The sequence below is a fragment of the Ambystoma mexicanum genome, chromosome 7p (assembly GCF_040938575.1).
Source record: "Ambystoma mexicanum isolate Mex_15411 chromosome 7p, UKY_AmexF1_1, whole genome shotgun sequence".
Taxonomy (NCBI): domain Eukaryota; kingdom Metazoa; phylum Chordata; class Amphibia; order Caudata; family Ambystomatidae; genus Ambystoma; species Ambystoma mexicanum.
Window position 1 is genome coordinate 721,177,497 of NC_090939.1, and position 26,338 is coordinate 721,203,834.

The window sequence follows — 26,338 nt, forward strand, 5'->3', positions numbered from 1 at the left end:
TGGAAGAGGACCCCTACAACGACTGAACCGCCCGGTGAAGCCCTGTTGCAGGTCCGAATCTTCAGAATCCAACGACAGAGAAGATCCTCCAGGAAACTTCTTCCCTTGAGCTGGTGGGACCAACCATTTTGCCCAAACTTCAAGCCAGGACCCCTACTTTGGTCGAATTCGCTGTACAGAGCTACAGTGGGCCAGATAGCCAGGAAGGTCGGACCCTGCTTGGGTTTTAAGGAGCGTACCTTTTATTTGTTGCTTTGCTCTGCTGCTGGTTTCTTCCCTGGGTAGTGCAGGACCCTCCAGTCTTCCTACTTCTTGTCAGTCCGACAGTCGCTTCAGGAAGTGTGAGCCTACAGGAACTACCAGGAACATCCGCCTCAGCTACAGCTTCCTCTCAGTTTTAAGGTAATGTGCAAATCCAGTTGTTCATTTCATTCAACCGCTGTGAAGTGTTTGAAATCTTTCTCCAAACTGAGGGCTTGTCCTTCTCTTCGCTTTGAACTAACTTTTCTGCCAACGAACCTCGTCTGGAATCCGTGGCACGAACTTTACCGCAAACTACCCTAAACCGTGTAATCTTGAGCAAAGGATTTTTGACCCATTGAATTTGGCCCTAAGCCTTTTCTACCTGATTCTATCACTGTATTTCCTCTTGCTCAAATGCCCCGAGTACTTACCTGTTGGTGTGGTTCAATTTCTATTAACTTTGTCTTTCCCTCCCTTTTAAATTGCTAGAGTGCCATTTTGCTCCCACTTCATTTTGTGAGCTTAACTTGTCTGGAACTTATTGTGAGTGGTGTGGTGTATTAAGAGTGTGTTTTTTAAACTGCTTATAATAGTGTAATGTTATACAATTGAAGAGTAAAATAAATGTATATCCTTTCACTTGAAAACCTTGAGTCAGTGTTTGCCTGAATCATAGTAATTGCTGTCCTTTGAGTATATATTTGATACTGCTCACTTACTCTTGAGATAAGTCTGGCTGCTCAGCCATCGCTACCACTTTAACTGTGTAGTACAAGCTTGTACCAAAGCTGAATTCGTACTGTCACTTGTAGTCTTAATTGTGTGGTGTTCCCAAAGGGTACTGCATATAATTCTGCCTAACAATCTGGCCTTCTCCTCTTATGAGGAGGAATAGATCACAGGGGCATCCTTCTCCTGAGACTCTTTCCCCAGTGGGATAGACTCAGATGTAGTTTTAATTTCCCTGGGTTCCTGGGAGCCTAAAGTCTCAGAGGCTTGTGCTAGGATTCCTGATAATATCAAGGACTATTTTAAAGACAATGGGCCTCATTACAAGTCAGCCGGTCCGGAAACAACGGTGGCGGTAAATCCGCCGCCGCCGTTGTTTCTGGACCGGCTGATTCCGAGTCCTGCAGGCGGGAGGTGTCACTCCCACCAGGTCAGACCTGGTGGAAGTAACACCACCCGCCTGAAGGCATACATGGAAACACCGGCTCTGCCATAGATGGAACCGGTGTTTCCATGGTCCCCATCCCCATGGAGTCCTCTGGGACTCCATGGGAATGGGGCTTTACAGAATTCTGCCACTAGAATTACCGGGTCACTGGAGTTGTAATGCCCCAGTGATTCCGGCAACCATGGAGGTGGAACGGTATTACCGGTCCAGCGGCAGCCTGCCGGTTTTTCCGGCACGGCTACTGCCGGTCTCATAATGAGGCCCAGTGTGCTAGTTAATGGAGTAGACACTCCTGCCCTTAGGGATAGTGGGTGCAGCAGAACTGTAGTGGATTCTACCTTGGTAGACCCAGACAAAGTTGCCAGAGCTCCTCTGTTGCCCACTTAATTGGGATGGCCCACCTCTCAAGTTCCCATTTATGCCTGTAAATCTTACTATAAATGGTACAGTGGTCAGGATTCCAGTGAGCATTCAGAGAGATGTCCCAGGAAAGGTCCTGCTGGGGAATGATCCCAGAGCTCTAGGGCTTGTGGGTGACACAGCAGAGAGACCATGCACAAGATCTCAAACAAGGGCTTCATTGGCCAAGTCCAATACCAAGCCTTAGCCAAAGGAGAAAGCCAAGGCTAAATGAGTCAAGAAAGACAAAAGAGGGGAAGAGAATATTCCCCCTAACTCACCTACCACTGAGGTGGAGGTAGTTGGTCAAACACCTGAACCTGATGAGGAAGAGGTGTTACCTGAAATCCTCGATCCCAATGACCATCCTGAACTACAGTGTTTGTTAGTGGAAGGTGATCCTGACAGGGTTGAGTTCAGTAAGGGCCAACGTGAGGGCCCATCTTTGGAAGGCCAAAAGAGACAGGCCTGCTCCCAGCTGGGGGGGGGTGAACCCCCTGGGAAGGCCGGGATTTTTTGGGAAGGTGGGCTCCTCTACAGTGAGCCTACAGAGTCTACAGAAAGAGACCATAGGAGGTTGGTGGTTCCCCTTGCTGTCAGACCCTTCCTCTTGCAGTTGGCACATGAAACCCTCCTTGCTGGACACCTTGGTATCAAGAGAACCAAGCAAAGGTTATCCATGCACCTCTACTGGCCCAAGATGGGGGTGCAAGTAGAAAGTCACTGCAGGAGTTGTGCCACATGTCACTTATCTGGGAAGAGTGGCCCAACAATCCAAGCTCCATTGGTACCACTCCCAGTGGTGGGGGTGCCATTTGAGGGGGCACGGATTGGCATAATTGGTTCCCTTGACCCACAAACATCCTCAGGCAATAGGTTTATCCTGGTGCTGGTCGGCCATGCCAACAGCTATCCTCAGTCCATTCCATTGAAGACTGACTGCCAAGTCAGTTGGAAAAGCTTTACTTGGCATATTTACTAGGGTTGGCTTCCCTAAAAAAGTTGTGTCTGATAGGGGCAGCAACTTTATGTCAAAGTATATGCAGGCCATGTGGAAGGAATGTGGTGTCACCTATAAGCTTTCATCTGCATACCACCCACAAATTAATGGTCTCATTGAGCAGTTTAACAGGACCCTTAAAAGCATGATTGGGGCTCTGGAAGAGCCCCAAAGAAGAAAATGGGATCTTCTATTCCCATGCTTACTGTTTGCCTACAGAGAGGTATCTCAGGAGGGTGTTGGCTTCAGCCCCTTTGAACTTCTGTTTGGTCACCCTGTGAGGGGACCCTTTGCAATAGTCAAGGAGGGGTGGGAGATGCCCACTCCCCATATCACTACCAATGTAGTAGATTATGTGCTAGCACTCAGAAAGAGAATGGTACTCCTGATGGGTCTGTCTAGTGAGAAACTGAAGGCAGGGCAAGCACTGGTGAAACACTGGTATGACCAGAAGGCTGCCCTCACCAATTTCACACCACGTCAGCAAGTCCTGCATCATGAATCCCATAAGGACTACAGCTTTACAGGACAAATGGTCAGGCCCGCACACAGTGGTGGAGTCAGTGTGTGAGGTCAACTATTTAGTGGACCTTGGAAGAGTTGGACAAGCTCCAAAAGTGTTCCTTGTGAATAGACTGAAAGCTTTCATCCCAAGAGTTGAAATCGCTGCAATGCTGCTGGCTTCAGACGTTGAGGAGGAGGAGTCAGAACCTTTCCCTGACCTGTTCCAGGGCAGTCCTTCAGATAGCTCCATTGAGGGTGTCAAATTGGCCTCTCACCCGACTTCTGATCAACAAGCTGAGGTGAAAAGTTTGCTGAGGCAATTTTCCCCCTTGGTGCAAACATGACATTGACACAGGAGATAGTGTACCTACTAAAAGTAGGCGATACAGGATGTCAGACAAAGTAAGGTCTTACATTAAGACAGAAGTGAACAATATGTTGGATCTTGGGGTAATTGAACCCTCTAGTAGTCCTTGGTCCAGCCCAGTGGTTTTGGTTCCAAAAGCAGATACCTCTGAGTTGAGGTTATGTGTGGGTTACAGAGCTCTAAATGCTGTCACGAAGACAGATGCACACCCCTTGCCTAGAATAGATGAGCTGGTGGATACTTTGGGTGCCTCCAAATACCTCAGCACATTTGACCTCACTGCAGGCTATTGGAAAATTGCCCTTACAGAACATGCCAAGAAGAAGACAGATTTCTCAACACCAGAGGGTCTTTAAAAGTTCAGGGTAATGCCCTTTGGGTTGAAGAATGCACCTGCCACATTCCAGAGGCTTGAGAATCATGTCCTTAATGGTTTGGATGAATTCTGTCTAGCATATATCTGGATGATATAGCAGTTTTCAGTGCCACCTGGGAGGATCATGCGAAACACCTTAGGATTGTGTTTCAGGCTCTTCACAAGGCCCACTTGACCATAAAGGCCAGTAAATGCCCGATTGGACAAGGTTCAGTGGTCTACCTTGGGCATGAGGTAGGTGCAGGGAGGATACAACCTCTACCTTGTGAAGTACAAGCAGTAAAAGACTGGCCTATCCCCACTACTCAAACCCAAGTGAGAGCCATTTTAGGACTCACTGGGTACTACAGACATTTCATGGCAGACTATGGCACCATAGCTGCCCCTCTGACTGCTCTCACCACTCCTAGGAAACCCAAGAAGGTAACTTGGTCTGAAGAATGTGGGAAGGCCTTCAATGGCTTAAAAGACTCCTTGTGCCAGGCCCCTGTTCTCAGGGTCCCTCATTACCAAAGACCTTTTATTGTGCAGACAGATGCCTCTGACACTGGGATAGGAGCTGTACTATCTTGGGAGGACATCTCAGGAGCAATGTGCTCGCCTTGGAAGCAAGACGACACAGAGTAACACAGGTTCGATCCCTGGGTCCATGCTTAGAAACCTCTGGGTTTTAGGCACGTTATAAATAACCTATATCATATCATATATCATATTATGACAAGTAGATGAGAAGGGTGAGGAACACCCTATTGGCTTCATTAGTCGCCAGCATAAGGACAGAGAGCTCAGATGGTCCACAGTAGAGAAAGAAGGTTTCTCTGTTGTGTGGGCCCTAAGGAGGCTGAGGCCCTACCTCTATGGGACGCACTTCACTGTGCAAACTGACCATAAGCCCTTAAAGTGGAAAATGAACATGAAGGGAGAGAATCCAAAGTTGCTCAGGTGGTCCATAAGCCTTCAAGGCTTTGACTTCACTATTAAGCATAGGCCTGGTGTCCAACATAGCAATGCTGATGGGTTGTTCATAATGTTTAACCGACCTGAACATGAGACATCAGTCCTTATCTGGGCATGCATTCTCCCGCAAAACACCAAGCTTTCGCAGGCTTCTGAATGCCTTGTGTGTGTGCTTCCCGGATGTGGGTTGGACTGTGTTTCCAATACACATCCTGGGTGCCAGAGAGTCTGGTGTGCTGTGAATGCCTAGGACCACTATGGTCACTGATTGGTCCACATATGGTGGGCCTGTATGTGAGCAGATCTCCCACTGAGTCCTCTTTGTTTTGGCGCGAAGGAGATTCTGGATAAGAGAAGGCTCCAAACACCCATACCATGTCGATTTCTTAAGTTCTCAATGAACGAAGGATAGGATCCAAGTATCCTGAAACTAAAAAGCTGAGTCGAGGAACCGCTGATGACCCACTGGAATGTTTGGCACCCTGAGCCCGCTGTCGCCCCGCTGGACCCCTCTGCATCTGATCGTACTAGAAGGTCTGTGAAGATGCTTTGACCCATTGGAATAGTGGGACCAACTATTCTCGGCACCTTCATCAAACCCTGCAAGTAAGCTTTCTTAGAAGTGTCCCTGGGCCAACCAACTGGCTAACTAGCTTGCGCAGGACCTTTGCTCTGATACCGCCGCCGTTTTGAGGAGGCCCTTTAAACTTGGTACATCACAAGCTCTGTGTTCACAGCACTCTCACACCGAATTTCGTACACTTGGCATTCCCAGGTCTGGAGTAAAAAGACAGCGCCGGAACTAGAGAACATGCGGTTACTGTGTCGCCCAGCCATGTTGACGAACTTAGCAGGTACCTTGCAGCTGTGCCCCTCTGTGCCCTGAAGCCTGCTACAGATAAACTGGCCTGATCCATCCACCAGCAGCAGAGAAACCGCCACTGTCCCGTCTGGGAATCATGCTGTAACTTGGTCGCTGAAACATGCAGAGCCGCATAATTGCAGCATTTGAACTTGCAACCGAATTGGACTCGACTGCCGAAGTTTCGTCTGGAGTGTGCCAGGGGTCGGTGAGTACTTGCAACCCTTACCAGTGGCCCCTAGCGCATCCATCCATTTTTATGCACGATTGTCCTCTCAGGGCCCCTTTCCTTTCCACAGATAACCTGAGCTATCAAACTATTCCCAACTCCTGGAACTTGTTCTGCCCTCTCGGGGAGACCCTCCACGAATAGTGGGAACCTACTCTGCATCACCTCACCCACCTTCCTGAGCTGCTATAGACCCTACAAGAGACCCCGTTTTCGTCCATCTGCACTACTGCATGCGCCAGTATTGCAAGTACATTTGAGCAATAGGCTCCCCTCTTCTTAGGGACTGGACTGCCTTTCATTTAGGATTGGGATTACTGCAGAACTACCTAAAGAATCTTTGCACTACCTGCTTCCTTCCCTTTCTAGGTTGTGGACCCATTTCATGCATTAACCCTTTAGGCCACTTGGTCTTGTATATATGTATTTTAGTAGGATTGTGTTGGTTTAAAGTGTTACTGTTAATAAAATAACTATTGTGTTGAAACTCAAAGGCCTTGAATAAATGTATTTGTATTTTTTAATATATATACACCTGACTGGGAGTGATTTGTAAGTGTCCTTTACTCTGTGTGCTCATTGAGGTCTTTCAGTCACCCTCAACCCTCCTAAGACCTAGTCTTGACCGCCGCCAATGCTACCTTGATTGGTCTGGCTTGTCCAGAAGGTTACCCTGTAACTAGGCTGGCCTTCTGAACCTCTGCCCACCAGGTCAGAGTTCAGAAATCGATCTTAACAGGGAGGATCAGCTGGATGTGGGGTCCTTGAGAGTGGGAGTGGGACATCGACGGGTGTGACGCAGTACCCCCTTCTTTCAACACCTTTTCCCCATCCTACCAGGTAGGATATTCCAAAACACTGCTCCCACCTCCCTTTTCTGACACAAACACTTTTGCACAAACTACAGACTAAAATCAGAGCCATTTACCTGACATGTCCCAATACAAGGGACAGGCAAAGTCAGACCATTGACCAGAATCACACACACCTGATGGCCCTTACCCTTCCCCACTGGGATAAAAGGTGGAGCACGAGAGCACAGGACGAGCAAGGCAGACCGCACAACTTGAGAGCCAGCTCAACACGGCAGTTCAAGAGGAGTTGAAAGACAGCGAATACCGAGAGGGTTACAAGGAGAGAAGCGACCTTGCCCTTTCCGATCAAGGCCTGTGAAACCTCTGCAGACAGAAACATAAGACCACAAACAAAGGCCAGCGTGTGTGACAGCAGATGTCAATGGTACACGAGACCCTCCTCCGCTGATGACCAAGCCGGGGAGAGACGCTTGTCGCGGTGGTACCAACCTTAACTCCAAAGAGAAGGAAAGCCAAACGGTTCATCACAGCCGGTGAGTCAAGGGGCGAGTTGAACGAAAAGTAGCAAATGGCTGATGTGAACTTTGAAAGGTTTAAAGAAACTATTGATGAGGGAGAGGGGAAAACCCACAACATATGCGTCGGCACCCTGTGGGTGCTCATGCAAGAAACTCAGGGTGATTACTCGATGGTAGAGACTCCCGTAACCAGAAGGCCTTGGGAAGAGACGAAGAGAGGTCAATGTGGTCATACAGGGGTCTTGTAAAATCCTCTGTACAGTCGAAAGTCCTTGACCAACAGATGATTGTGAAAGCTAAGGGAAATGAATCCTGCATTGTAAAAATTAGTACATGAACAGTGCGTTGCAAAGGTTGGCAGGAGTGAACGCGGCGGAGGGATGCTAATAAGAAGGGACGAAGTCTGAAGTCCCGTGAACAAGTGTGTTGACAAGAATGAACCCGACGGAGGGATGTCTGCAGGTAATTGTTTGAAAAGGCTTTAAGACTCGTGAATGCAAGAAAAGCAATTGTGAACCCGAAGGAGGGGGACCAGCGTTTGAAAAGGGGTCCGAACCCAAAAGAGGGAGATCCAGGGGTGGAAAGTCATCACCCAAAGTTCAATGAGAAAGGAACTCTTCAATTGATTTATGAAATACGACTTGTGAGGGGTCTGCGCCCGGAAGAGGAGGACCTAGGGGTGAAACCGTCACCCAAAGCCATACGTGGAACAGGACTTTATGCTTCTTTGTTGAATATATCAGGCCCTCGTAGGCAAGAGACTTTTGTTAAAAGAGACTTAACCATTGAAGAATCTGATATCCGGAACCGAACTGTCGGCACGTGCTGGGAAAGCTCGAGTGGGTGCTGTGCTCAGGAGATCCACTTTGTCCCGTGCTCAAAACATGGGTAAGGGAGACCCCTGGCACTCACATCCTGACTTATTATTTGTGAACACTTTTTCCTTTATTGAAAACCCTATCCCACACGGTTTCTGTAATTAGTTGTAAGGATTTGGCAATAGGTTTTTTTGTATAGGCCTTTTTACTTTGACAAGATGCCACAAGGACTGTCTTATTTTCTCATTTGATGGTCGAAGCTTTCTCCCATCTTATATTTAGGGATAGATTGGGCATTTTTCCACCCAGCATTTACAGTTTAATAACCACCACTGTGATCACTTGTGTCTGTCTTTACCATTGCCACCATGAATTCCGAACTTTATTGGCTGCCCACAGCACGCAAGCAAAACGAAACTCAGGTGCAGAGAACAATGTCATACTACTACCCACTTGCGCCAATTAGTCCATCACCTTTCATCGGTCAGGTCCTTAGCCAAAGTGTCTCCTTTGTAGTTGGCCTTGCAGCCTGTTCTTTGATCTGGGATCTTTGAGGGAGTATGGGTACACCCTTATCTCCATCCAGAGCAGAATGAATAGCCCTTGTTTTCACCTTCAGGGTCACGTGTGAAGGGGCCACAAATTCGTCCTTGTCAACCTCTTATTTACTGCTATTTGATTTAATTGTACTAGGTGCTATTACTCATCTTGGTCTCTTGAGAGTTGAGCACTCCATCTCACATATTCATTCTGCATTTTTAATTATCCAATACTTGGCACTTGTGGGTGTTTTCTTCTTAGTTTAATCTAAGAGAAATATGTGTAATGTCCACGGCTTATCCTCTTGACTCCCTTTGTGCCTTGAAATTATTCCTTGATCGACTTACTTGATCCCAAGCAAAGAGGCTGCTCTCCATCCTTCACACAAAGCCGTTTTTCCAGCCTCTCCCGTCTCTGCAGCCTTGGTCTGTTTCTGAGGTAGCTCGGTCAGATTCAATACGAGTCCGACGTCCATTTTTTTCCCATGGCCACTTTAGTCACATTATAGATTATATCGCAGCAAGCTTCTATATGTCTCCTCTACCTTGCGTTTCCACATATATACATTTACTTTGCCTCTTCTCACTTGGTTCTTTGATACTCATAAGTTCTTCAGACTTGATTACATGTTTCTCTTTTTGCTTCAGTTAAATCTTGTATTTATTCTTTTGAATATTTATAGATCGTTTCAGTGCGTCCATGTATCTTTACTTCAAGACGTCACTCTGCAGCTATTAGATTGTAATAACAGTCTACTGTCTCAGTACAAGGGTACATTCGATATGGTGGTCTGAGTGCATAACGTCTCCCATACACTCGATGCAGTATCGAAACAATGCTTGGTGTCACCCATAGGACTCTTTCACTGTCGTTCCAACATGAAAGAGGTGAGGGGGCGGAGCTTAAAAGTTATGTATTTGTCTGCTCCTCTACACTGGCAAATTGTGTGGCATTTGCCCTTATGGCCCCATCTCATCCTCTCTAGGACGCGGAGACATCAAATATTGTGTTACATTGTGGAATGTGATATCCCTTCTAGAACTTATCAACATATTCATAAGCAGAAAGTATGCAAACATTCTCACTTTTTCCTTCATTACGTATTTGAGCTTACACTACAATGGAAAGGATGCATACAACAAACTATCAAAATAATGTGAAATTCTATACTTGCCTCTATTACACATATCTGTGGCTCTTTTGTATCTCGATCCACAGGAACCTTTGCCTGCTTTATCACCCATTCTTGAATGGCATCAGTTATATGTGGCACAACTGGGGGGAAAACACAAATAACAAATATACATTTTTTTTAATTGTCAGTGTTATGTCTCAAATGTCTGTTGTACCTTTGTGTCACACAGGCTATATAAGAAACATGCTTTCTAAGGATCTCTGGTGTCCCATTTTTCTATAAACCCTCTAACATCCTTCTGGAATTTGCAAAGTCTTCTTCGTAGTACCTCTCTACCCATCCAGCAAGGGCCCACCCAGTAAACCTTTCAGATCTGCTCATTTTTAAGCATCAAACAATCAAAAATGAAAAGAACATGCTGTCTGCTGGCCATTCTTCCGTCTCAGACCTAACGGAAAACACACTGATCAGACCTTTAAGTGATATATTAGTTCAGGAATACAATTCACAATAGCTTCCATCAGGGAAAACATGAAAACCTCTAATAGATTACAAAACAGCAACAGTACACAAGACCATGCAGTCCTGGATTACGAATCAGACAAAGTAGGTACAGGCCTATGGGACCCACTCCATTTAGGGGCCCTGTGACAAGGGATCAAAATAATATTTATTTGATCTTGAAAGAAAATTACAATCAAGCTTTCTTAAATTGTTTCCAAAAGAGAGAAAAATATGACTTGACTCAAAGAAACGAAAACTGTACATTAAAGACTCTATAGAGAAAATACTGTATTAATGTAATTTACCCATTAACAATTTAAAGTACATAAATCAGAGACCTCAGATTCACATAACAGTTTGTCTCTTAAAAGCCCATCTTCTGCCAGCTGGCAGTTTGTTAAAAAATCCAGTGCAAACTACCTACATGTAATGTACAGACTGTAATAAAATTGATTTATTAAAATTGTTGATTAGTACAATTTAAAACCTATTAGGAGATCATTTGTGAGGGGGCGGCTGAAATGTCGACTGCCTAAGGGCCTCCACATGGTTTAATCTTGCACTGGACCATGTTGTAACACATTTTGATTCCGGTTGTGCCCAAAGGCAAATCTGAGGTTTGCTACAAAAAGATATGCCCATGTTGCCCCCTTTCAAGCTTCTTGTGCATAGTGCCAAAAATGTATGCCATGAGTGCACTTGTATGCTGCCTGTGACCAAATCATAACTTAAATGTTTTCATGCTGTCAGTTGCAGGTTGTTCCTCTTATGGGGATGTAGATTATACCCTCCTGAAGGGACTACAGTATGTTTTAGTTTAGTTTAGTTTAGCTTTATTTTGACAGTTGGTGAGGACGTGTAGGTGGATTTAGGTTACCTGGCCTAAGCCCCAACCATTTTCTTAGCCATGCCTCTTCCTTTCTGCTCTTGACTCTGAGATCAAGGGCATCTCTTGCCCGGGCGTCTGAAATGAAGTGCAGACGAAGAAAAGGGCAATTCCTGTTTGGACCAGGAGGACCCAAGGCCCAAACCCCTGCTCAGATAACAGGTAATGACACGCCAACATGTGTTCTCTCCCTCGATCCCTAAAGGCCATACCACCATCACCAGGCAACATCAATGACATCGCCCCTCCTCTAAGGCATAGAGTCTGCAATGCAGCAACCTCACACATGTCAGCCTCAAGCCCATCAACACCCCCCTCACCATCCACAACACGGAAGTTGATGCTCGCCAACGTCCTCTCAGCTATCACCCATGCAGCAAACATCACCGACCTCATCACTATACACGACCTTGACGCCATTTTCATCACTGAGACCTGGCTAACACCACCTCCACCCACATCCTAGATGGCCTTGTCCCTGGGGGCTACATCATCCAACACAGAGACCAGCCGAACAAGACAGGCAAAGGCCTTGCAGTTATACACAAGACCTTGTGGCCCTGCACCAGACTTGACGTTGACAACATTGGCTCCTTTGAAGTACTCTCCTGCCACTTTCCTCTCTCCCCGATGGACACAGTCCCCTTCCATCTCATCTACAGACCAGCGAAACCCAACACTGCTTTCATCACAGACTTCACCAACCTGGTCACCACCATGTCACTCATGCACGCAAACAACATCTTCCTAGGAGACTTCAACCTCCCAGGCAACAAGGCCACTAAACCGATGAATGAAGCTCTCCTCAGCCTTCTCGAATCCTCAGCATCACACAGCACACGAAACACCCAACACACAAGATAGGTAACATCCTCAACCTAATCATCACCACACTGTCTTCCCTCCACTACAGCTCTCCTCTGCCACTTGACTGGTTTGACCACCTAGCTGTAACTTTCAACTTCCTGCACACCACCCCGTCCAATGCTCCCAGCAGAAACCCAGCAGATAAACCTTTAGTAGGTCCTTCAAGAACTTCCCAGTGGGACCCCTCATAAAAGACCTCGCCAACCTACACCTTACATGGCCTGAACACCCCCAACCGAACTGCGACTCTCTACCGGAAGCACTCAACACCACCCTCTCAATCTCCATTGACTAACACAAGCCTCTGAAACAACTCACCTGCAAACCCAAACCCGGATGGGGACAATGCACTCCTCGAAGGCCTCCCGTCATCCACCCTTGTGCCCCTGAAAAGTGTCCTACAAACAGCCACACACATAATCAAGAGTCTATGCAAATAAATCCATGGCCCTCATCGACCTTCACTGGCTCCCACTGCACGCACAAATCACCTTCAAGTCTTGCTCCATCATCTATAAGGCAGTCGCCCTCAAGTCACCCAGCTACCTCGCGGAGAAACTCTGTATCTCCGGCGGACAGCGCACCACCAGAAGCCAGGACAAATGAAGACTTGAAATCCGCTGCTGCAAAAAAGGAAAGGACCAGAAAACAAGCCTTCTCTGCCTATGCCCCAAGACTATGGAACCTCCTCCCTGTCGGCATCAGAATCACCTCACGCTCCTACAATTCAGAGAAGAACTGAAGACACACCTCTTCAAGGAGTCTCTCCTTCTCCTTCTCAACACCTAGGCCATCATGTCGCCCCTCGTGCCACCTGTCTCGCTGGATGCCGCCCGCCCCTCCGCGTCCCACCACCAGGTACAGCTGTAACCCTCCTCTGTCCCCCTCTGTATCTTACACCCACCTGTATATCTTTTCTGTTGTTACCGCTGAAAAGCGCACCGTTATGTATCTGTATTGGTGTATACCTCTGTTCCGCGCTCAATAAATACCATAATAATATTTATTATCATAATACCCATAAAAGCCATACAAGATCAGAAACAATTACAAATAAAGTAAAATGCTCATCTATAGTTATAGTATTTTATACTATAAAACTGATATAAAACACACAGCGCATTAATGCACAATTCCATCAAATAATATCCAGTTTCCTGTGTTTACATCTTCTATTCCAGGCCGTCAATAAGAAGGCTGAAATGGTTGAAGTTCAAAGTAAACTTAACAGGGATCTGCAAAACACTAGAGCTTCAGTATGTAGTTATTCTCTGAGTTCTAAATAATGGAATAAACCACCTACACCTAAGGTCACTAAGAAACGGGCAGAACTTTAAAAAAAATGATATTCATACATTTCATTATGTAGACATATTGGACAAAACGTTGAATTTGCAACTTCGCATGAGTTTGTATGACACCTAAGAGGGAGAATGCATAATCGCTTTTTTTTTTAAAGCACATTCCTGTTTTGAGGGCTCGAGATCTAGTTAAGGTAGAGTTTAAATTCCACTACTGATTTCACCATCAACTACTTACAAACCAGTGGTTTGCTCTCACCTTTAAGCAGCGGGTTCGCTAAAACCCACTACCACTATATCTTTTTGACTAGTTTCACAGAAGATCATACGATCAAATCTGGGTTATCCCTTAAATTACCCACATTGATCTTTACAAGCAATTTCCGTAAATGGGTAAACTATCTCGAATATCGCGAAGGTTTGCGTCATTCCCTCTGTGACAGATCTGGTCAATTCATCCCTTCTCCCCACAGGGGAGCCACCCCCTGTGAGGCTAGGGAGGTGACTCCCCTCTCTGGGGCAAAGACTCCCAGTCCGATAAGGACCTCCCAGACCAGAAGACATTGCGCATCATTACGAGTCCAGCGGTAACCTGCCGATGCTACCGCCGTGTTGCCGCCAGACTCGCAACATTTTTTCCCAGCGCCTGACATCCCAGGGCCACCGGGACATTACAAGTCCCAGCAGGGAAATGTTAGTCCCCATTCCCATGGAGTCCATGGGAGTGGGGATATGGAAGCACCAGCACCCTTGCTAACGGTGCCAGTGCTTCAGTGAAACCTCTGTGGGAGGGTGCCGTTATGCCTGGCAGGTCAGACCTGCCAGGCACAACGGCTCCCACCCGCAGAGTTAGCCTTATTGCAAATATTTTCGCATAGACTTTACCACGGCTATCTAGCAGAGAAATTGAGCGGTAATTCCCTGGCTCATTACTTTTGCACTTTTTGAATATCAGAATGATCTCAGCGTTTAGCCATTATTGGGGTGGTTTGTTATCAAGATTATTAAAGTAAAACAATTGAGTTAAGACTGGTATCCAGATAAAATTGGAAGATTATCTGGGCAGATTGCCTTCCTGCCTTTCTGAATACAAAGTGCTATGCTAACTTCTTTAGGTGAAAATGTTAAATGCACCTCCCCTAAGGTATGTAATGATCTGTACCCAATACTCACCCTGTTTAGTGAGGGGGACAGGAGCAGGAAACCACTCGACCTGCAAGCCTCAAAGCCCCATGGACTGAAACCTGTTGGTACTCTCAAGCCCTGCACTCAGTACCAACGAGAAGCAAACTCTCAATGTGGGCAGATGAGCAAGGCACGTTCTCGATACAGGTGAAATCTGGGCAGGGGCAAAAAACAGTGCAGAAAATAGCCAACAGATTTCCAAGACATGTCGTCAGCACGTTTAAAGTTCCTATGTTAGAATAACATATTTTCTTTGCTCTTATGTAAAAAGGTCAAATTGTTCTTTACCCCATTTTTTACTGCAAAATATGGAGGAGACCCCCTCAGGCTCCCTCAACTAGCCCCCACCACTCTTACTATATAACCAACCTCAAAACACCATCTACCTTTTTTCAGTAAAAAAGAATTGGTAAAAGATTTGGTAGAATAAAATTCAACCATTTTCGAGCAAAAAGTACCCTTATAAAACCTCACAGTTCCCATCAAAACCACTTATAAACCATTACCCATGAACCAATTACTGACTTCAACTGGTCGTCTTAGTGCAGCCAGGTTGCACTAAGACGACCAACGACAGCTCGAATACGGATTACACACCGCGAGCACGCCAAGACGGCAAAAGTAGGTCATCGTGACCACCGGTAGATCGAGACAGTGAAGGCTTAGAATTAAGCCGGGAAGTGAAGTTCCCTGTGCATGACCCTCCCAATAAGACACACTTTGGAATCTCCTGAACCGAAATCACACGGCTGGAAACAATAAATAGGCAGTAGGAACAGTCGTGTTGGATACAGTGGGAGAAAACGTTTTTGCGCTGACGGCGGACACAACACACAAGCCGCCTATCGTTTTGGTAGAACAAGACAAATTTAGAGATATTGGAACTATGGCTGGTAGCACATAACGTTATGCGTGACAACTGGAAGAATACAAGAAAGATTTAAGTGCCCTGAAGACAGAACCAGCAGAATATATACTAGGGATGAATTCATGTATATGTTTGTGTTGAAATTGAGATTAATGCTGGTTCTAGAAACACATGTTTAGAGTGTTGGCACAGCCTCGTTGCCCGTAGAAATCAGGAGGGGCATCAATCACATCACTGAGGGTTAAGATATATACCCTACAGTGTGGTATAGAAGGGGTCTGGTATAAGAACTGGTGTTCCAGGTAGATAATACACATACAAGCATAGGAATGAAATCTGTATGGTGTCTTTGTTAAACATTTTTTAGAATATGATTGTTAAGTGTAATGTTTTTTGAAAAATTAAAATATGTATATTTTTGATAAATCACATGGTTAATTGCTCCTTTTTTGAGTAGGGGGTGAACATGATATTATGCGTTTGAATCTGTGAATACTCACTCTTAGCAAAGAGGACAGGAAGCTGGTTTGTGGGAATTTGTAGTTTTGGTGTTTAACCGTCCTCACCCACCCAGTCCCTAAAAAGAGGACTTTGTGTAGCTCAGAAGTACGGATGGTCATTCAGGCAGAGGCCATGGGTTGCCATCCATGCCTGAATGAGGATGTAAATCTCATTTACTAAAGCTGTATCCGCTAAGAAATTGCCTGAGAGGGGGATGAGGATCTGGGTATCATCTGCATAATTTGTGTAGGTGACACCCAGTCTGTCCAATTTGTCAAATAAAGGTTTAGTAAAGATATTGTACATGGTTGGCGAGACACATGAGCCCTGGGGAACTCCACATGTCTGCATTGGGTCTGCTGAATCTGGGCTGGAGAAGACTTGCATGCTTCTATTGTCGAGAAAGGATTGGACCCAGGCTATGGCTTCACTTGAGAAGTAGGTGGCTGAGGCTAGGTGTTTGTAGAGAACTGCATGGTCCACTAAATCAAAAGCCGCCGACAGGTCAAGGAGGAGTAGCATAGCTGTGTTTCCTTTGTCATTGAGCTTGTCAATTTGGACTTTGAGATCTATAAGTGCAGTCTCTGTGCCGTGCTGAGATCTGAACCCCGATTGTCGAGTGCCTAGAAGTTGGTTGGTCTCAAGGTATTTTTGGATTTGGAGATAGGCCACTCTGTTGATTATCTTCAAGAGGAAAGGGACAATAGTAATGGGCCTATAGTTAGTGGGGATGGAAGGGTCTAGAGTTTGTTTTTTAAGCAGGGGATTCTTTTAAACTACTTGGGACGGTGTTAGACGAAAAGGAGGCATTAATGAGTTTAGTGACAAAGAGAGCTAGGTCTCTAGCTGCATCCTTGATTATTTGGGCTGGGCAGTGGTCACCTTTGCAGTTGGAAGGTTTTAATGAGCCAATGATTTTTTCAGTTTTGTGAATGGAAACTTTAGAGAATTTGAATGGTGCTAGGTTAGGTTTGTTTATGGGAGAGGAAATGCTGGGAATTTCACTGTGTGGGAGCAAGGCCTTTTTTATTGCAATTTTAGATTGTAAAGTTTTTATTTTGTTTGTGAGGGCATTTTTGATGTTAGTACACCATTGCTTGTCTTTGGGTACGTTATCCGGTGGAGGTATGGGAGATTCTAATTCTCGCAGGATCACGAATAGTTCCTTTGTGTTGGAGAATGCTTTGGAAATTCTTTCATTATAGACTTCTTTTTTAGTTTGGATGATTGCTTTCTTATAGTTGGTAGCACAGAGTTTGAGTTTTAGTTTATTTTCAGCCGTAGGGGAGTGTTGCCATATAGTTTCTAGTTTTCTTTTTTCCATTCTCAGTTCTTTTAGGTGGGGGGTGAACCAGGGGTTGAGGTGGGTTTGTTGTTTACTTTTACAAATCTTGAGTGGGGCAATGGTGTCATTGTATGTGGTGGAATTATGTCCGGGTCAGAGTTACTTGGCAAGGCATTAATTGTTGGAAGGAGAAGGGGTAGGATATTGTCAAGTGTGATGTTTTTCCTTGGTCTGGTAGGGGCAGAGGGTACAATGATTTTTTCGTTATTGGCCATCTTATTAAGTGTTAAGCTGAAATCGATGAGGAAGTGGTCAGTCCACGGTTGGGGTGTGATTTTGGTGATCGTAGTGGGGCAGTTAGAGGTGCCGACCCAGTCTAATATTCTTCCTTTGTCGTGGGTAGGTGTGAGGACTTTTTGGGTGAGGCCATGTCCGTCAAGCATAGTGGCTATTGCTTGTGCTTGTTTGTCATCCGGTTCGTTAAGCCCTAAGTTAAGATCACCAAGGATCATTATCTGGGATGACTTTTTTGTATTGCTCGCTAGGAGGCTAGATAAGTCCTCTTCGAACGAACCTAGGGGCCCCGGTGGTCTATATTTGAGATGGACAGTTAGTGTACGACATGGGGATATGGGTAGTTTTGCGGCCAGTAGTTCACAGGATTTTAGTGGGGGTAGCATCGATAGCCTTAGATCCAGGTTGGATTTGGCGATGATGGCTAAGCCACCTCCTCTGGCATTGGGACGGTCCAATCTTAATAGTTGGTACTCTTTAGGTATTGCCAGGAAAAGCCCTGGACCTGCTGCGTAATGTAGCCAGGTTTCTGTGACTGCTAGGTTATCTGAGGTTAGGATATCAGCTATTTCGGTGGCGTGGGTCACGACTGATCTAGCATTGATCAGTGCGTCTGCTATTGTGGTTGTTTTAGGTAGGCATTTGGTGTTTGGAGTTACCAGGATGGGTTCTTTTGTTATGGTAATAGTAGGTATTTGTAGGTTTGCTTGCATAGAGTTCCTGGTAGGGTTTTTAGGGTTGGTGCAGCGGTTTAAGTGAGCGTTGCTAGGAGGCTTAGGTTGAAAAGGGAGGAGAGTCTAGCACGAAGCCTAGAGTTTCTATGAAGAATGGGGCAGGGTGCATATTTAATTTGGTCCATGGTTACCAGTATTACTTGTAGCAGCAACAAATGGGACGTATATCGGCAGAGTCGTGCCGATATGCATTCTGCTGCGGTTAATGAGGTTGTGCCATGTACTATGAAGTACAGATCAATAGGCTGAAGCACAGGGTCACAGTGGGCTAGAGCAGTGGGCAAGTGAATATGCTGAGAGCATAAGTTCACAGAAAAGGCTGAGGCAATGGGCACGTTGGTGTGCTGAGAGCACGAATCACAGATAGACTATACAATATGTTAGGCGCACGGGATCACTACAGACTAACAGCATTAGGGTGTACAATATGCTAGGAGTACAAGTTCACCATGAATTAATAGTTCAAGGCACTCAGTTTCTAGTGGTAGGCTAGTTCAAGGCACAGTTGGTTCAGTTCAGTGGCATACAGTTCCTAGTGGTAGGCTAGTTAAAGGCACACAATTGCTACTGGTAGGCTAGTTCAAAGGCACTCAATTGCTAGTGGTAAGCTAGTTCAAAGGTACGCAATTGCTAGTGGTAGGCTAGTTCAAGGCACACAATTGCTAGTGGTAGGCTAGTTCAAAGGCACACAATTTCTAGTGGTAGGCTAGTTCAAAGGCACACAATTTCTAGTGGTAGGCTAGCTCAAAGGCACACAATTTCTAGTGGTAGGCTAGTTCAAAGGCACACAATTTCTAGTGGTAGGCTAGTTCAAAGGCACGCAATTTCTAGTGGTAGGCTAGTTCAAAGGCACGCAATTTATAGTGGTAGTTTAGTTCAAGGCACACAATTGCTGGTGGTAGGTTAGTTCAAAGGCACACAATTGCTAGTGGAAGGCTAGTTCAAAGGCACACAATTGCTAGTGGTAGGCTAGTTCAAAGGCACACAATTTCTAGTGGTAGGCTAGTTCAAAGTTAGTTAGTTCTTTCTTCTGCTTCTTGCCTGGACCTGGGCTAAGATCACCCCCTAAGGTTCTTAGTAACGTAGGAGAAAACGCCATCGACGCAATCCAAAGAAGGTAGGTTGGTAAACATCTTTAATAGCAAAGTGATTAAATCACACATCGACAGGACAGATCTTCACAAACAATTCTAATACGAATATGCCCCTCCCAAAACACAGCAGTTCTTAAACACTTTGGAATACACTGAAACCAATGAGACGGGCGCACCCTAAGATGCTCATTAGAGCAAATCTAGGAAGTAACCTTTCTGTTTCCTGCTTATAATACGAACTTCAAAGAGAAATCGTAACTCATTCCACTTTCCCGGTCCCATGTAGTGAGGCCCACATGTCATTCTGCATCTGCGTCTTATCATAAAAGCTCTAATGGCAGCTTATCTAGTTTCTACTACAAACCAGTGTCATCCGGACTCAACCAGTGGAATTTAAATAGTTAGAGCTAATAAAAATAGTCTAACGGTACAGGGCATGAGTAATGAGAAGAAAGGAATTCTTGCTTATATGTGCCAAAGAGGAAACATGCACGTGTGCAAGCATTTCATAGCCAAAATGGAGTTGAACATCTAACCAAGCCAGCTGCAGTAGGTCAGAGGGAGGAGACACACAACTGTGTACCATGTTCACAATTATTTTATTTAAATAATAAGAACATGCTTAACTATCCTTATGCTAAGGGGTTCTCTACTTAAAGTATCTAGACTAGGGTGCTAGTCATAAGTAGTAAAGTCCAAAGTAAATAGTCTGTCCTCCGTCCAAAAGCCTAAGCTATTGTAGCCCTACCACTAAGACAAAAACAACAAAAAACCAAGAGATTTACTCCCTTCTCCTGGGATGCTTTCCAGCACAGTTCCTTTTCATAAGGTATCTTCAAATAGTCTCTGGCTATTCCTTTCAATAGCTTTTCCAGTTCCTTTAAGGGATCTTCCCAGGCCTTTGTAGACTTGTTCTCTGCACTCTTCAGACTCTTTCTCTTCACGTTGAGAAATGTAGATAACATCTCCGTTTGACTCTTGCTTATTCTGTACTCTTTATCTTCTCTAGGACAAACATGACAAGCTCCTGTATTACTCTCACACCTGTGGTACTCTTTCCAACTACTGGGATGAGTATGCAGGGCCCCTGAGTGATCTCCACTCCTCTTTTTTGTTAGGAACAAGTTACTTACCTGTAACTGTTGTTCTCCAGCATGGGTCTGGCATGGATTCACATGCTCATGAATATTCCCCGTCGTCAGGCTGGGAATCCTCGGTAAAGAAAAAACCAGTATCAGTTTCGTTTCTGATCTGTCTTTCGTAGTAATATCCAATCACTGGTCTCTGCGTCATACTGACCACAGCCAATGACTGCCCTCTACCTAAGCACCGCCTCTGGCAGCCATCTTCAGATTTGGAAGCACGTGAAGTGGCAGTATGACCAAGTGAAGAGCCGCAGAGGGGTAGGCGGGAGGGTTCGCATGTGAATCCATGCCAGACCCATGCTGGAGAAAAACAGTTACAGGTAAGTAACTTGTTCCTTCTCCAGCATGGGGTCTGGCATGGATTCACATGCTCATGAATAAAGAATACATAGCAGTACACACATGCACAACCACGGGAGGTGGCAAAGGCTCAACATTAAGCAGTACATCCAACTCAACATTAAGCATCTTACCTCCTCACCAGGCTCACCTCAGGCGAACAGGTTGCGCAGCACTGCTTGGCCGACCCTGGACTCCTCCCTGGAACCCCGTTCGACGCAGTAGAATTTCGTGAAGGTGTGCGTCGACCTCCACGTAGCAGCCCTGCATATGTCCAGCAGGGGCACACCAGAAAGGAACGCCGTGGTAGCTGCGATCGCTCTGGTGGAATGGGCTCTCGGACGGCCAGGCAGCGGTCGGTTTGCCAACCGATGACAGTACATGATACAGCCGGAGAGCCATCTGGAAATGGAAGCCTTCGAGAGAGCCTTCCCCTGATTGACAGGTTCAAAGTTCACAAAGAGTTGTGACGTCTTCCGAAAACACTTCGTGCGGTCCACGTAGAACTTCAGCGCTCTAGCCACATCCAGCGAGTGCAAAGTCCTCTCAGCCGGCGACGAAGGCGACGGGAAGAACACAGGCAACACCAAGGGTTCGTTGAGATGGAAGTCCGACGGCACCTTGGGCATGAAGAAGGGGTGCGTCCTGAGCACTACCCTCGTGTCGTGAAAAGTCAAGTACGGGGCCTTGCATGAAAGGGCCTGGATCTCTCCCACCCGTCGTGCGGAGGTGATGGCCACAAGAAACGCTGCTTTCCATGACAGAAACTTCAACGGGGCCGAGTGCAGAGGCTCGAACGGAGGTCCCATGAGCTTGGTCAGCACCACGTTGAGCTCCCACGCCGGGGCCGGAGCCTTCACCGGCGGGAACGATCTGAACAGTCCCTTCATGAACTCTTTCACCAGACGATGAGACCCCAAGGACGTCCGGCCCGTGGTTCTGGTGTATCGGGAGATCGCAGCAAGATGAATCTTGATGGACGCGTGTGCCAGTCCAGCTTTGGCCAGCGTCAGCAGGTACGGCAGTACCTGGGGAGCCGTAATCCGTAGAGGGTTAATCTTCTGTGCGTGGCACCAGACAGAGAACCTCTTCCATTTGTGTCCGTAGCATTTAAGAGTCGAGGACGCCCTGGCCTTTGCAAGAACCTCTCTGCAGTCGGCCGGTATGTCGTATCCTCCAAACTCTAGCGCTGCAGGAGCCAGGCCTGCAAGTTCAGCGATTTCGGGTCGTGGTGGAGGATGGCGCCTCCTTCCCTGGAGAGAAGATCCGCGTCCACCGGCAGCTTGATTGGCGGGGACGCTGACAAGTCCAGAAGGTCCGGGAACCATATCTGCCTCGGCCACGCAGGTGCGACGAGGATCATCCTGCACCGTGACCTCTTGAGCTGGTTGACGAGCCGGATTAGTGTGGCAAAGGAGGGAACGCGTAGAGGAACAGGCCCTCCCAGGGGAACGAGAAGGCATCGCCCAAGCTCCTCGCCTGGGGAAACCTGCTGGCGAACCTTCGGCACTTGGAGTTCGTCGCCGTCGCGAACAGGTCGATCTGGGGTGTGCCCCACCGTCGGAAGAGGCGATCCACTAGATCCTGCCGTAGCTCCCACTCGTGGCACGAGCGCAGCTCCCTGCTGAGTGAGTCGGCGATGGTGTTTTTTATCCCTGCCAGATGAAACGGCACCAGAAACATCCTTTGGGCGACGGCCCAAAGCCACAGGTCCTGCGCCTCCTTGGACAGCGCTGGGGACCTGGTTCCGCCCTGTTTCCTGATGTAAAACATGGTGGTGGTGTTGTCGGTGAAGATCCTCACCACCTTGCCCTTGAGGGACGGAAGGAAGGACCTGAGGGCCCAGAACACTGCACGGAGCTCCAGGACGTTGATATGGAGGGACTTCACCTTCGGGAGCCAAAGGCCTCTCACGTGCAGATTTTCGGTGTGCGCTCCCCACCCTTCCAGGGAGGCATCGGTGGTCACTGTCTCCTGGTGATCTGGGGTCTGGAAGTCCATGCCCGCCGTCAGATGCGTGCGGTTGCCCCACCACCGGACTGCTCGGCGGAAACTCTCGTCGAGTGTGATCCTCTCCTCGAAGCTGCCCGTCGTTTGGATCCAGCGTGCGTCCAGGAACTCCTGCAACGGGCGCATCCGGAGCCTGCACATGGGAATGAGGTAGATGCAGGAAGACATCATTCCGAGGAGGGACTTGATGGACCTCACCTTGGCCGCGTCGGAAACCAACATCCACTGTACCTTGCCCAGGATGGACCTGGTCCTTTCCTCCGACGGGGAGGCCAGAAGAGACACTGTGTCGAGCTTCGCTCCCAGAAACAGTGCGTTTAGCGCGGGTACCAGGTGAGACTTGGCGTAGTTCACGGAGAATCCCAGGTCCGTGAGAAGTCGGACGGTCCTTGCCGTGTGATCCAGGGCGAGCTCCCTCGACTTGGCTCGGATGAGCCAGTCGTCCAGGTAGGGGTAGACGTGGATCCCCTCGCGGCGCAGCTGCGCCGCCACCGGTGCAAGGCACTTGGTGAATACCCTGGGGGCCGACCGTAGTCCGAAGGGGAGGGCTTTGAACTGGTAGTGACGCCCTTGGACCACAAACCTGAGGAATTTTCGGTGCCCCTTTAGGATGGGAATATGGAAGTAGGCATCCTCCAAATCCAACGACGACAGGAAGTCTCCTTCCTCCAGCTGACCCAGGACGTGCTGGAGGGTGACCATCCGGAACTTTTGCGCCTTGATGAACTTGTTCAGACGTCGCAGGTCCAGGATGGGGCGCCATCCCCCCGTCTTCTTCTTCACGAGGAAGTATCTCGAGTAAACTCAGGAGCCCCGAAGTCTCTTTGGGACGAGTTCGATGGCGCCCTTCCTCAGCATCGCCTTTACCTCCAGGAGAAGTTGAGGGACGTGAAGTTCTTTCCTGGCCACGGGGGGGACGCGCGGACACCTTCTTTGAAATTCGAGCGCGTGGCCCCGGGCCAAGGCGTCCAGCACCCAACGGTCGGTGGAGATGGACTCCCACACGCTGACGAATCTCGCCAGCTGGCCTCCCACCGGGGTGCTTCGGTGGGGGCCCGACCCCACGGTCGGTTCAATCCTGCTTCGACGAGGCTTTGCCGCCTTGACCTCCTTGGCGACGACGGCGGGGTCCGCCAGACTTGCCTCGTCCTCTGTAGGCCTCCTGAGCCGACGAGTGGGCCGCTTGACGGTAGGTGGAGAAACCGCCGCCTGAACTTTTGGAGGCGTCCTTGCCTCCGCTGCTCCGAAAGGGCGTCCGTCGTTGTTGCAGGACTCCAAGGGCCCGGGCCGTCTCGGTGTCCGCTTTAATGGCCTGAAGGGAATCGTCCACTGTTTTCCCAAACAGGTTGTTCCCATCGAAGGGCATGTCCAGGACTCTGGTCTGAACGTCTTGACGGAAGTCCGTAGCCTTGAGCCATCCACGCCGCCTAAGGCAAACGCCGTTGCCCAACTGGCGGAACCCGGTGTCGGCGATGTCCGTCGCAACGGTAATGGCGTGGTCCGAAGCCACCTCACCTTCCTGCAGGATCTCCAGGGCCTCTGCCCTCTTGTCGTCTGGCAAGAAGTCCAGTAGGGGAGCCAGTTTGTACCAGAGCTCCCTGTCGTAGCGGGCCACGATAGCCAAGGCGTTGGCCGCTTTAATCGTCGTCGCCGCAGACGAGATGACTGCGTCCCATAGCGTCCAATTTCTTTCCCTCGCCGTCCGGTGGGGAAGTCGATGTGGAGGCCGCACCCCCCCGCTTTTTTCCTGGCCGCCGCGGAGACGACGGAGTCCGGGGTAGGCTGCGCCCGGAGGCACAAGGGGGCCGTGTCCGGGACCCGGTACTTCTTCTGGTACCGGTCCCTTCTAGCTGGCGTCGTGGAAGGGTTCTTGAGGAGGGTGAGGCCCTCATCCCAAATGTCGTCCAATAGAGGCACTGAGAGGACCGTCTTCCTCTTGGCCTCGCGCCGCTGATAAAGGAAACCTTCCTTCTTCTTCTCCTCAGGGCAGAGTTGGAAAAGCTCGGATGCCCTGGTGATCATGGAGTGGAACGATCCAATCTCGTCGGGCGGAGAAGCCCTGGTGGGAGGCGACGACGGTACATCCTCGTCGTATACCTCGTCGTCCGTACCCGTCGCTGCCGTGTCAGTCCCCGTATCATCCCCTCGGGTGGACGGGGAGGAGGGCTGGAAGGGGCGCGACGGCTGAAAAGGAGGCAGAGGGTGGATCCTTCTTTTCTTGGTAGGGGGAACACCAGAAGGTCCCGGTTCTGGGTCCCCCGACGGGAGAGGTTCCGTCGGCAACGGTAGTCTCGTCCTTATCTCTGAGCATAAGGACTGTATAGCCAACAAAATGGCCGCCGAGCTGTCTCGCGGCGCTGGCAGAGGGGAATCCGACGGGCGATCAGGGGCCCCGTCGGTACCCTCGATGTCGTCGTCGTCGCCTGCGTCGGGATCCATCCCGACGGGCCGGTCTTCTTCCACGCCGAGGCCGTGGCTTAAGACTTCGACCAGCTCCTCCTCCGAGGTTGAAGCCGAATCTACGACGACGCCCTGCCCCCCCTTTTTCTTCCCCACGGGGGATTTCACGGGGGCACTATCGATGGGCACAAAAGAGGACTCCCTCCGAGGTGGCAGGGAGACTCTGAGCCCCGAGGTCGCCACCACTGGTGTAGCCCCCACAGGCTGAGCCAGGGCCGCCGCGACAGTTTCGATAGAGGGCTTGGCCGGATGGATTAAGGCCTTCACCACCTTAGGTGCGCTCACCGCCTTATCCTTGAGGGGGGGACACTGCCTCGCTCCCCCTCCGATGGGGCCTTCGAGCTCGACCGGGGCCTCTCCAGGAGCTTCGCCGGGTGCTCGGCCTTCCTCTTACCCGACCCAGAGCGTTGGCTCGTGGTTGATGGTGCCGGGGAGGGTGCGCCCTGCCTGGCGCCCGTAGAGCCCGACCGTTCGGCGCTCCCGGTGCCAGCGGACTCGCGGTGCTTTGCCTTGTGTTGGACCCCCGTCGCCGGGGCGTCCTCAAAGGTCTTAGAAGACCGCTCGGATTTCTTCTTCTTCTTCTCGCCTGACGGGCTCTTCCCTTCCAGCCAGTTGGCGAGACGTTGATGGCGGTCCTTCATGGTCCGCTCCGACATGTTGCCGCAAAACGCACAGTCCTTCTCCACGTGCGTCTTGTCCTCATGTAAGCAGTAGAGACAAAAGGAGTGTTCGTCCTCCTTAAAGACGTTCTGCAGCTGGCATCCAGGGCAGACCCTGAACAGCTTTCCGGGCGTCGAGCATCCTTTCTCCTGGGCCATGTCCGGGCCTGAGAAACTTCTGGAGTCCTCCAAAAGCGTAGCTCGACGAAATCTTCACCCTTGAGGGGCGCAGACGAATCCGACACGGGTCCCCGTTGATCGGATGG

General features: G+C 48.6%; 1 protein-coding gene across 5 annotated transcripts in view; it reads right to left on the reverse strand.

The window, feature by feature from the left end:
• Positions 1 to 26,338, reverse strand: part of CTPS2 (CTP synthase 2) — a 2,467,148-nt gene that overhangs the window by 1,983,501 nt on the left and 457,309 nt on the right. For all 5 annotated transcript variants that reach the window (XM_069636801.1, XM_069636799.1, XM_069636802.1 and 2 more), the window contains one exon: positions 9,980 to 10,080. In XM_069636801.1, the coding sequence (XP_069492902.1) occupies positions 9,980 to 10,080 (101 nt within the window). The remainder of the gene's footprint in view (positions 1 to 9,979; positions 10,081 to 26,338) is intronic.